At 45.6% G+C, this 12,315-nt stretch overlaps 2 protein-coding genes and 1 non-coding gene across 7 annotated transcripts; all 3 read left to right on the plus strand.

Annotated features, from left to right (window-relative positions):
• The first annotated feature begins 357 nt into the window (after positions 1-357).
• Positions 358-431, plus strand: TRNAR-UCG (transfer RNA arginine (anticodon UCG)). Its single transcript has one exon. It is a non-coding gene; the product is annotated as a tRNA-Arg (tRNA).
• Positions 432-545: 114 nt separating this feature from the next.
• On the plus strand, positions 546-7,545 carry LOC127770230 (uncharacterized). Of its 4 annotated transcripts, none has more exons than XM_052295899.1 (15): positions 546-627; positions 716-831; positions 930-993; positions 1,095-1,205; positions 1,296-1,355; positions 1,489-1,596; positions 1,695-1,764; positions 2,357-2,397; positions 2,499-2,579; positions 2,718-2,753; positions 2,948-3,031; positions 3,363-3,493; positions 6,086-6,174; positions 6,288-6,436; positions 7,137-7,545. In XM_052295899.1, exons 1-15 carry the CDS (start codon positions 568-570, stop codon positions 7,287-7,289), a joined length of 1,353 nt encoding a protein of 450 aa, XP_052151859.1. In that variant the 5' UTR covers positions 546-567; the 3' UTR covers positions 7,290-7,545. The 4 variants fall into 4 exon arrangements, with proteins under 4 accessions (XP_052151859.1, XP_052151869.1, XP_052151866.1 ...); XM_052295909.1 differs by having other exon boundaries at positions 2,357-2,386; positions 2,512-2,579; XM_052295906.1 differs by having other exon boundaries at positions 1,098-1,205.
• Positions 7,329-12,083, plus strand: LOC127770184 (protein NETWORKED 2D-like). 2 transcript variants are annotated; one of them, XM_052295848.1, is made up of 3 exons: positions 7,329-7,459; positions 7,972-8,094; positions 8,826-12,083. In XM_052295848.1, the coding sequence occupies exons 2-3, from the start codon at positions 8,001-8,003 to the stop codon at positions 11,528-11,530; spliced, it is 2,799 nt and encodes a 932-aa protein (XP_052151808.1). In that variant the 5' UTR covers positions 7,329-7,459; positions 7,972-8,000; the 3' UTR covers positions 11,531-12,083. The 2 variants fall into 2 exon arrangements, with proteins under 2 accessions (XP_052151808.1, XP_052151815.1); XM_052295855.1 differs by having other exon boundaries at positions 7,370-7,459; positions 7,978-8,094.
• The last annotated feature ends 232 nt before the right edge of the window (positions 12,084-12,315 follow it).

The raw sequence follows: 12,315 nt of genomic DNA on the forward strand, positions 1-12,315 counted from the left end.
ACGTATCAATTTTTTTCACGATCTCTATTAGTATTAATTAATTGAAGTAATCAGTGGGTGGATGGATGGATGAGCGCGTAGTACGTGTTCCTGCTAGCCACTTTCATATTCTCTGCTTTGGTTAGATACGATGCTTCCTAGATACAGTACTTACAGAGATTACTACTCCTTCCATGGCTCGCATGCATCCCCAGAGTAATCAGCGCGTTTTTTTTGCCTTCTGGCTATCAATTACAGTACATTTGTGTTTAAAAGACAGGCTAATCCCATACAGTCACAAGTCTTCTGTTCAGTAAAAAAAAAGGTACAGTGATTTTTCTGTCAAATAAAAAAAGTATAAAGAAGAAAAAGAGAAGCGACCGCATAGCGCAGTGGATTAGCGCGTCTGACTTCGGATCAGAAGGTCGTGGGTTCGACTCCCACTGTGGTCGTTTTCTTTTTAAATTTTTGGGCCTTTTTTTTTTGGTTTTGGTGGGGCCCCCCTTTTGTTGGGGCCCAAGAAGGGCCTTGTTGAGCTTAGCTAACGCAAAGGTCAATCCCACGACTCGACTAGTCAGTCTCTGCTCGATGCGATTCCGCTTCGCACCCCGCCGCTGCGCCGCCGCCGCCGCCGCCTCCGCCTCCGAGGTATTTCTATATGCTTCATAATATATGGAGTACCTTCAGCTGCTACTGCCTACTACTATTACTAATAATAATGTTTTGGAATTCAAAGGGGGGCGGCGGCGGCGGCGACTGCGACTGCTCTGTATTCCTGCGTTGGCTGCGCAGCAAGTCTGGAACCCACATTTCTTCTGTATTATCTCTCGGAACCTCCTCTGCCTTTGGAAGGTCATTCTCATTCTCATTCTCTCCCTTAATTTGTTCTCTTAATTTCTACTACTACATAATAATCTGTTACTAGCTGCTAGCTTTTTTTGTCCATTCAGGTCATTATTTGCATCGGAGCCCATTCAAGAGGGGGACTGTATAATGCAAGTTCCTTACCATGTTGTATGTTCCTATAATAACAATACTTCCTTCCCCCTCATCAGCTCTGCTACAACCAATCTCATCCTTTCTACCACATCTATATTGTCTCTATGTATGTGCAGCAGCTTACCCTTGATAAACTTCCTCAAAAGTTTAACACCTTACTTGACCATGCTGTTGGAGATACATCTAAGCTTGCTGCGCTCCTCATCATGGAGCAACACTTGGGAAATGTACCTCCTTCTCTCTACTCTCTACTATTTCCCCTCCCCTCCCCTCCTCACATATCATTCTCAAGAAAGAGGCTTCCTTTTATGATGTAGGAATCAGGATGGGCGCCGTATATTAAATCTCTTCCCACCAAGGATCAGATGCATAACATGGTATTTCAATATGCTTAACTTGGGGCCTGATTGTTTTACCTTTTCTGTTCTCAAATCTGCATATCCCAGTTTTTGAGTTTTATATGCATTTCCAACAGAGATTTGATGCACCAAAATCTCTACTTTGCTCTAGGTGCTCTGGGATCTAAATGAGCTCCATGCGGTCCAAAACAGCTCAATTTATGATGAAGCCATTGAACACAAGGAACAAGCTAAAAAGGAATTTTTGGCACTGAAGCCAGTTTGTACCCTCCTTTTCTCTATCTATGCACGCAATATGCACATCCAATCTATCCTTCCTTTTCCACCAATCTCATTTTTATCCTTTTCATATGCAAGGCTCTTGACCATTTCCCACATTTGTTTGGAGAAGTTAAATTGGGGGATTTCATGCATGCTTCTGCATTGGGTATGTAGTAACATTTCCTCGCTGAATTCGTGTTTGATGTTGCTTAATGCATGCAAGTTGAGTACATCGGTCACACCATGCAACATTGCTATCATATGGCTCCCATGCACTGCAGAGGGTTGTAAATAAATATAATCAAATCAGGAATAGGGAATACATAATTCACATCAGGTTTTATAGCCACATGCATATACACTTAAATGGATGATGGCATATGATGCAATCATTTACAAAGACACTAAAGATTCTGATAGAGGAGGGGTTGATGTAGAATGTGCCACCGCTTCAACTCCTCATTTAAGGAGGAAAATATAAATTAGTAATTAATCAATATATTAAACTAGTTTTGGCATTTCAACATGTTGGAACCAGGCTGGCAACATTCTTACTGTTTTGAAACTATACATGTTTATTTCCACATGTCAGACATTGAATCCCTCTGATTGTTGGTTAAACCAAATTAGTAAGAAGGGCACTTCCACCTGGACCTTCTTGCAATGTACAGTGGTATTTCATTTGAGTTTTAAATGACCAAAAGGAGCATAATAGGAGAGACTGTAAACTTGGGGCATTTTTTACATGGCACATGCAGTTTCATCTCGAGCTTGGCGGACTCCTAGAGGTGTATCGTTGGTACAGTTTCTCTCATTTGTTTCCTATCATCTTTTTTGCAGATTAAATGGATCGCATGCATAATTCCCTAACATTTTCGTGATACTGAAAGCGTCATTTAGATTCCATTTGCAGATTTCCTCAACCATGATGGTGTTTTTGGTTCTGTTTTGATATATGATGAGCAGAAAGATGTTTGTGAGGTAACCATCATTAGTTCCACATCTATCTGTGTACTTTTGTGCCTATGTTGTATGGTTACGAAGATCTTTTACATAATTTCTTATCCACCTAGAGATACCAAAGTAACATTCTTTGCTCTTATTTCTTACAACTTGCAGATCATTGCTGACAGGAATTATGCTGTTGGTGAACAGGTGATTCTTGCTACTAGTTATTATGCTTTATTCTATACACTTAAATAACCTGATAAACTGTGAGTAGCCAAATCCATGAGCTGCATCTTTATCCTTATCACAAAAATGTTTCTGGGAATGGAGGCAACCGTGCTTCATTTCTTTTTATGTGTTTCTGCTAGCTCTGAAATCTCAAGTGTTCACTACAATTTTAGGTGATGATAAGGTATGGGAAATACTCAAATGCTACACTGGCACTCAACTTTGGATTTACACTCGCCAGAAACATATATGACCAGGTAAAACAGCAGCCTAGCTCTAAATTCAAATGTCCTAATTTCCAGGAGGCACGAATGCTTACTATAAATTGAAAGGGCACTTATATTATGTAAAATAAAACAATAAAAAACAAATACCAATTTTTCGCATCTTTGTCACTTTGAAAGATTAGTAATTTTATTATTGAGGACTAGATGTCATTAAAAATATAGTTCTTAAGGTCTAATTAAACTTCCTTTTCCATTGACCAAGAAATATTACATATTAATTGCACATTGATTTTTCAAAAATCGCTGCCCTTTGTATGTATTGTTGCACATGGTGTTCGAGTAACTCCTTATCACTGTTCAGGCACTTATTCGAATAGATATGCCAGTCCAAGATCCACTATACAAGAAGAAGCTTGACATATGGCAAAAGCATAGGCTCCCAATATTTGAAGATATGTGCAATTTAAGCTCTGCTACTTCTTTTGTCATAAAGTATGTTGTTGGTCAGCTCTTTATGACCAGTTCAATTCACTCTTCAGTTGCTATATTTTATCTGCTCTATTAGTATAGAGATACTGGACATATTTATGCTGTAGACATTTTTTCTCTGACAGCATGCTGAACCTTGAAATAGAGGTAGGCTAACTTCATTAACAACATGAAGGTTGGAGGGCCTTGGATCGAGGTCGTCATGAGTTCAACTGTTCGTGTTGAACTATGACCGCGGACCCGTTAAAAACAGATCGCAAAGTGATATGCTAAGCTTGAATGAACTTTGAAACACTAGCTTATGTATCTAGAGAAACTTTATCAGTAAATGTATTTCTTGTGTGCATTAATTCAATATTTTCTGGAATGAGACATTTGAAATAGTCAAAAAATGAAGGGAACAATCCCTCGCGTCGCTCTCGCGCGGGCGGCTCGGGGGGCGAAAAACCCTAGCCGCCCGCGCCTCCACTCCCTCCCCACCGCCTTGCCGCCGCCAGAGCTCGCCGGCGGCAAAGCCGGCAGCGAGCAGGGAAGGCGGCGGCGAGGCCCTTCCTTCCTGGTGACTCCCTCCCGGCACGACGTGGACGGGACGACGCCGGCGAAGACCCTCCACCGTGGTCGGAGGTGGCGACGGCGGCGCGATGAGGGGAGGCAGCAGATCCGGCGCCTCCAAGGCCGGATCCGGCCACCACGCGCCCGGATCTGGCGCGACGGCGGCGCGAGGCGGCTAGGGGGCGGCGGCGGCGGCTCAGCGGCGGCGTGGCCGGCCCGGTGCGGCAGCCTGGGCGCGGTGGCGGCGGCTCGACGGCTGGGACGGCGGCAGCCTGGAGGCGGTGGTGGCTGGGAGCGGCGGCGGCAACACGGCCGGCCTGGTGCGGCTGCCCGGGCGCGGCGGCTGGGAGGCGGCAGCTCGGCGTGCGGCCGGTCCGGGCTCACGCGGCTCGGCAGTGCGGCCGTCCGAACGGCAGCCCATGGCGCGGCTCGGCGGTGCGGCCGCGAGCCCCCATGGCGCGGGCAGGCCTCGGCAGCCGGGCAGCCAGGGTGCCGCCGCAGTGCCCTCCTCGGCCGGGTGGGCTGTGCGGCGCGGCCAGATGGGGCGCGGCGGCTGGGTGACGGGGGCGCCGGTGGGTTGTGCCGGAGCCGGAGCAGCAATAGCTTCACTGGCGTCAGCGCAAGCCCAGATGGCAGTGTAAAGGGAGCTGGCGGCGGTGGGTCGTCTTCTCCGTTGCCGGTCGGCACCCTCGCCCTTCCTGGAGCTCCTCCCCTTCTCTGTGGGGAGTTTCTGGGTTGGATTGAGGCGGCAGCTCATCAGCGGGTGAAGCCCAGGCTGCCAAAGCAATGCCATCCAATCCCGGGTTCTCCTTTCGTCCAAAGCTGGCGAGGAGGCCAGCGGGTGGTGGAACGGAGGGGTCCTGGGCCAGCTCTCAGGCAAGGTTGTCAGGATCGGGATAATAGGTAGTATCGTTTTACTCAAAGTAATATCGTACCGTAGGATCGTATTGTAGTATCGGGATACTATGAGATTTTCTTTTTTTAAGTTTAATTAATATTTATATTAATTATATATAGCCATTCTATATTAAAAAAATATAGTAATGATATATGTCATGCAAATAGAGATATTTATTGAGAGAAACCACGTTGGTTTTGATATATTTAGCTGATTTTTATATAAATTTGAGCATATTTATTTATATTATTTATTTGAAACCATGTTATTTTAAATAATATTTTGTAGTATCGTAGGGATCATAGAATCGGGATACCACCTAAAATTTCGTAGGATCGTGTAGTAATGAATAGTATGACCGAGATACTATGAATATTAGGATACTATGTGGGATCGGTATCGTTTCGGCTTGGTAGGATCGTATTATCGTAAGATACTAGAATACGAATCGGGATACTGACAACCTTGCTCTCAAGGGCGGTGGTTGATGTCGGCTGACGGAGGGGCGTCAGTGCGGTGTGGTTCGATGAAGTCGGCCGACGGAGGGGCGTTGGTGCGGTATGGCGGAAGCTACGTGTTGCCATTTGTCTGTGTGGTGGTTCTGAGTTGGTGGACGGCGATTTGCAGTCAAGGTTGTAGGGTCCCAGGCGAAAGCCTAGTCCGGTGGTTCACCGGGCCGGCAGCGGCTACGTCTTCGGGCGTCGTAACCTCCTTGGGGCGTTGTTGAGGGGTACCCTCTTCCTTTCTTGATGAGCTTCTCTGGGTGAAAACCACATCTTTTTTAGATGGGCGATGGCGGCATCCTGGATGTCGTGACCACCGTGGTGGCATCGTTTTTGGAGTCTTGTCTCTGTGGTGTTGCCGTAGGCCTAGCGGCGTTCGGCCACGCTTAGCGGGGGTCGTTTGGTGCTAGGCTTCACCCTCAGCGGTTTGTGCTTGGGTGGTAGCGCGTGGTGTGTGGTCATGCACCTTGGTGCATTGTGATGTTTTTTTCTTGTAATTTTTACTCCTTAATACATTCGGATGGCCTCTTTCGGCCTTTCCGGCGAAAAAAAATAGTCAAAAAGTTATCATTCTGTAATAGCTTTGGCATGATATAAGAAAATGGTCTCTGCTTGTATTTTAAATTCAAAGAATGGAAACAGGGAAGTCAAATCCTCTCAGAGCAAAGGCATTGGGATTCCTCTGATTCTGCGCGCATTTCTTCGGGTTTTCTCTGCCATGTCACTTAAAGGTGCTATGCTAGTAGCATATTTTTCTTGTTTTGCATTTAGCCTGACAGCCCCTTTAGGTTAGATACTAAAGAGTTTCTGTTGATGTCCAATGGCATGATTACAACATCTTTAGAACTCGAAGAGATGGCCATGGAGGCTGCTGAAAGTGATGGTAGGCTTGCCAGATGTCCTTTGAAGAATATGGAGAGAGAAATCCATGCTCACCGCAGGTTGCTCTTGCACTTCGCTGAAATGATTCAGGGCCATTCTGCAGCTATTGAGGTGAGGGCACCAAGAATAACAAGAGTTTTGTCTATTAAAAAAGTAACCTACAATTCCAAATATCCTTTTGCATTTTCCCATTCTGTCAGCACTTATGTTTTATGGTATGTATGAAAACAATGTTGCTATTGTTCTTAAGTAGAAACATATTCATACGATTATAAGTGGCTATGTAAAGGAATGCACTTGGCAAATTATACACATGCATTCTTTGACAAAGACGAATACTCCCTCTAATCCAAAATATAAGTCATTTTTAGCTCTCTCAATTCTGCTCCAAATTTAAGTCACGCCAGAATTTCAATGCATTGTTTTCTGTTACATAAATGCTGCTTCTCTCATGAATAAATTGCCCATGTTTTCCAATGCAAAAATAATTTAAGGCCATCAAATTCATTAGTCACTTTTAGTACTCTTTGTGCACAACTCCAAAACGACCTATATTTTGGATCAGAGGAAGTAAGACACACACACACACATATATACAACTCAGGCATGGATGTTCCAATATAGTAAGTTAGTAATCATATTTCATGATTATTACAGTGTTTGGGAGATTAATTCACCAATTAAAAATTTGAATACATACTATACTAAAAAAATAGGGACACAAATTGAAATTATCATGAAAGACTTGAGTGAAGCAAAACTTCAATTAAACAGTAAAATTGAATAATCTAATTTAATTTCTATATTGCAGCAACTTGAAATTGTTGATGGCCCTGCCTCTAGGAGCATGCATCCATTCAGAAAAGAAATGGCCAAAGATCTACTTGTCGGCGAGCTCCGAGTTTTGGAAAGTGCTCATGCATGGGTTGCAAATTATTGTGAAACAATAAAGATTCCACAATAATCTCATCGAGGCAATGCCGCTTTGACAGGAGCAGGAAAGGGAGTTTAACATCAAAGGCACTGTTCCATGCATGGAAGACACTTGTCTCTCTGGCGTATGTCAACTTATTCAAAGAGAAAAAATAAATCCCCTGCCAACATATAGGCTGGTATCTTAAGCCTGTTCGAAATGTATGAATTTTGCAGGAATTTCAGAGGCTTGATATTTTTTTTCATTAAATTCATGAATTCTAAATGGCCTTTACCTATTTATCTCATGTGAGAAGATTGATAATTAATCAGATTGCCTTTGGAACAATATGAAATGTCGCTCTTCTTTCTGAAAGAATATAGCAAGTAATTTAGAAGTAGAACCCTATTCCATTCCATCGTGGGGCACAGCTAGGTAGCAGTATTGTGTGCCTGTTGTCTCATTTGATCTGCCATTTCAGCGCAGTTATTATTTTTCCTATCTGCATTTAAGCAATTCTATTATGTACATGTTTGTGCATCTGCTGTGTGTTCTCCTTTCCTTTAACCTCTCACCATCTTAACTATATTTAGCCATTGAATGGACTTGGCTATGAGCCTCTCAATGGCATCTCCTCCCTCCTCCTTTCTTGCTCTTTTCATTTGCCACTTCTCTGTTCTCGTGTGTTAGTTTTCATGCACAGGAAAGACTAATGCTTTGGATTTTGGAGAAGGTGAAGGAGGAAGAGACAGAGGAGGCAGGATGCTGCAGCGGGCGGCGAGCAATGCGTATTCATGGTGGTGGGCGAGCCACATCCGCACCAAGCAGTCCAAATGGCTTGATAGCCACCTCCAAGGTGACCGTCCAATATATAATCTTGATCTTTTTTATCATATATTTGATTTCTGTGAGTTATGTATGTACTTATATGGGAGATTTGTTGGTTTGTTCAATCCTAGAAGTTCTTCAATGGGGAGAATAACGAAATTATTCTAAGCCTTCCATCCATGTGATTCTTGATATGAGGCTACAGATATTCTTATTTGGAGTAGCACGAGATCTCACATCTCTAAATTAATACACATAACCTCTTCACTTTTCTGGGTAAATCTGCACAATCATAATCAGCTTAGGCTTGTTAATCTGAAGATTAAACATGTATTGCTTATGGGAATGGGACTGAGGATCAATTTGGACCAAATCGAATGTGTAAATTCCTGAACCTCCAGAACTGAGGTGAATGCATATGCGTACAATTGATATGATGCAACCTGGTAAAGGGGGCAAAGAAACATTATACATCTAGATGGAAAACAATCGCCTTAAAAATATATTAAATTTACTTTAGAATATTGTCATATCAGGAAACTGTTTCTCCTGTTTGGGAGCTTTATTCCTGTGTTTTCAGCAGTTTCTGTTGCAGTTATACTTGCTAGCAAAACAAAATAATGTTGATGCCCGTGACATAATTAGGGCCTTTTTGAAGCTATGAAACCAATAATGTATGTGAAATCTTATCTGCTGTAAAATCATCATAGAAATTTGTGTTTCTGATCCCATGAAATGGTCTTGTGGATATATATGCAGATATGGAACACAGAGTGAAGTGCATGCTCTTACTCCTTGGAGAGGAAGCTGATTCCTTTTCAAAAAGGGCAGAGATGTACTACAAAAGGCGGCCGGAGGTGATCACTCAAGTGGAAGAAGTATACAGGGCGTACAGGGGTCTAGCTGACCGGTATGACATCATTTCAGGGGAACTGCACAAAGCAAACCATACCATCGCGACAGCTTTCCCTGACCAAGTGCAGTATGCAATGCTAGAAGAGGAAGATGACAATATCCCCAAGGCATTTACCCCAGTCGATCCACGTAAAATTCACAAGTCGACTGTTGACGGATTGATGAAGAAGAAGAAAGGAGGAGAGCAGCCTGCAGGGTCGATGAACAAGAACACGACGTCAGCTCCAATCGACAAGGACAACGCACGGGAGGAGATCAGCAGACTACAGAAAGAGATACTTGTGATGCAGACCGAGAAAGAATTCATCAAAAGCTCGTACGAGAGTGGCATTGCAAAGTACTGGGATCTTGAGAAGCAAATCAATGAAATGCAGGAACAGGTGTGCCATTTCCAAGATAAGTTTGATGAAAGTGCGGTGATTGAGGATGATGAAGCCCGGGCACTGATGACAGCAACAGCCCTTAAATCTTGTGAAGACACCATTGTCAAACTGCAGGAACAGCGGAAGACATCTGCTAGCCAGGCAATGGGTGAGTCAGAAAGAGTCAAGGTTCTACGTGAGAAGCTCAAGGCTGTAATGGAGGGGCATGGGAAATCCTTGCCGGATTCTCCAGATCCTTGTGATAAAAACGTGAGGAAGAATCATGGCTTTGAGATGGAAGAGGTGCAGCATATCAAACTGGGTGAATTTGAGACGCAGACAGTGCTCGAGAAGATCAAGGAACATTTTGAGAGGGACGGCAGCATCTCGGTGGCAGAAATCACAGAACATATCGATGAACTTGTTAACAAGGTGGTTGATTTGGAGCTTATGGTGTCATCGCAGAGCTCACAGATAGACAGGCTGTGTCGAGAGAACAGCGAGTTGGAGAGTTGTCTGCAGAGTCTGGAGGAAGAGAATGTGAGTGACCCAGATGAAGTAAATGAGAAGCTGAAGAAGCTAGAAGAGGAGCTGGTGAGAGTGCAGGCTCTTGAAAGCTGCTTCCACAAAGACGAGAGCACGATCCGCTCGAACTTCAGCGAAGCCATAAGCAGACTGAGTGGTATATCAGAGATGTTGCAGTCATCTGAACACGGTGGTGTAGGAGGCACATTGGCAGTGGCGGATGGGAAGGAGGAGGAGGAGGAGGACAATGATGCAGGAGGCATGGATGATGTTGCTGAACCCCAGGTCCAGACGGAGGCTGCATCTGATGACGTTGATCCTGCGGGTAAATCAACAGCTGACGTTGATCCTGCGGGTAAATCAACAGCGACGCAGGAGGAGGAGGCCCAGGCGGTGGACGTTGGACAGGAGAAAGCAGGAGGATGTTCGCGGGAGAGAGGGTCGTTGGTACGGCTGCGTCACATCTCCTCCGACGACCTGGGAGGCTGTGACGATGAAGCTCCAGCTGCAGTGGATGACCCCGATGGCATGCGGAAGCAGAAGAAAGGACAAGAAGGAGAAGGGGTTGAAGAAGAGAAGAAGGTTATCCTGGTGGCGGAGTACAGGGCGCTCCTTGAGGAAAACAAGGATGCCAAGAAGAGGCTGGCTGAGGTGGAGAAGACGAACCAGGAGTGCATGCATGAGATCCGATCGCTGCGTGAGCTGCTCAGCAGTGGCTCATCCGAGGCAGGAGCGGCAGCAGCAGGAGGAGGAGGAGGAGGAGACAGCAACGGAGGTCGGCGCGGCCATCGAAGGACGCCGAGCTATTCGCTGGGACATCACAGGAAGCAGAGCCTGTCGTCCATCTCGAGGATGATCAGAATGGGGTCGACCATCCATGAAGGCGACGAGAGCGAGAAGGTGAAAGCTGAGGAGCTGCGGCTGCCAGCGGTGGCCACATCGTCGTCGCCTCTGGAGAACAAGTTACGCAAGGACATCGACACGCTGCTGGAGGAGAACCTCGAGTTCTGGATGAAGTTCAGCTCGTCCCTGCAGCGGGTGCAGGAGTTCCAGCGCAAGCACGACGAGCTGATGCAGCAGCTGCAGCCGGCGGCCACCGACGGCAACAGTGACACCAAGCAGAAGCAGAAGCAGGAGCAGCAGCTGAGGGCGCTCAAGACGGAGCTGCAGGTGTGGTCGGAGCAGAACGCGATGCTGCGAGGGGAGCTGCAGTGCAGGTTCGCGGCCCTGTGCGACGTGCAGGAGGAGATCACGGCGGCGCTGGAACAAGGAGGAGGAGGAGGAGGAGAGTTCACGTCGTACCAGGCGGCCAAGTTCCAGGGCGAGGTGCTCAACATGCAGCAGGAGAACAACCGGGTTTCCGACGAGCTGCAGGCCGGCCAGGACCACGTCAAGGGCCTCCAGGCCCAGATCGAGAAGAAGCTGCAGCACGGGGGCGTCACCCTGCCTGACGCCGACGGACCTGCAGCCGGAGCCGGAGCCGGAGCCGCCACCCCGCCGCCGCTGCCATTGACGCGCGTCGCCTCCAAGTCCAAGGTGCCCCTGCAGTCCTTCCTGTTCCCGGCCAAGGCCAAGAAGCCATCGCTGCTGGCGCGCGTCACCCCTGTCCTCCAGAAGCAGCAGCCCGATCTCAGGTTCCTTGCCAAGCTGCAACCGAGGTAGCTCCTCTCTTCTCTACTTCCACCATTGCATTCCGCCCTTCCTTCGATTTGGACTTCTTTCCCAACTGTAACCTCGCTCATTCCTTGTAACATCTCAATTTTGGACATGCATAATGGGTCTTGATAGATAACGACTGCAATTAGTTCTACTTCTGAAATGGGCTATACGTACAATCTGTGTATATGACTCATGTCCGACTCAACTATTGTTTTACTAGCTCCTATAGAGATAAGCTGATCCTAAGGATCAACTTCCCATAACTATTATTTTCCAATCTCCATAGAGATAAGCTGATTGTAAGGATTGATGGATGAGAAGTAGTTGGATCAGTCTTATAAAAGACGCATAACTATTGTTTTCCTATCTCCATAGAGATAAGATGATCAATATCTCCATAGAGATAAGCTGATTGTAAGAATTAATGGATTCCTATCTCCATAGAGATAAGCTGATTGTAAGGATTGATGAATGAAAAATAGTTGGATCAATGTTATAAAAGACAACTAATTGTAAGAATTGATGTATGAAAAGTAGTTGGATCAGTTTTATAAAACACGCATAACTGTTGTTTTCCTATCTCCATAGAGATAACCTGATTGTGAGAATTGATGGATTCCTATCTCCATAGAGATAAGCTGATTGTAAGGATTGAGAAGTAGTTGGATCAGTGTTATAAAAGGCGGGAAACGATGGTTGGAGGAAGATGATAGTAAGGATTACTATTGTTTTCCTATCTCAGATAAGCTGATTGTAAGGATTGATGGATGAGAAGTAGTTGGATCGGT

This window comes from Oryza glaberrima, chromosome 1, assembly GCF_000147395.1.
Source record: "Oryza glaberrima chromosome 1, OglaRS2, whole genome shotgun sequence".
Taxonomy (NCBI): Eukaryota; Viridiplantae; Streptophyta; class Magnoliopsida; order Poales; family Poaceae; genus Oryza; species Oryza glaberrima.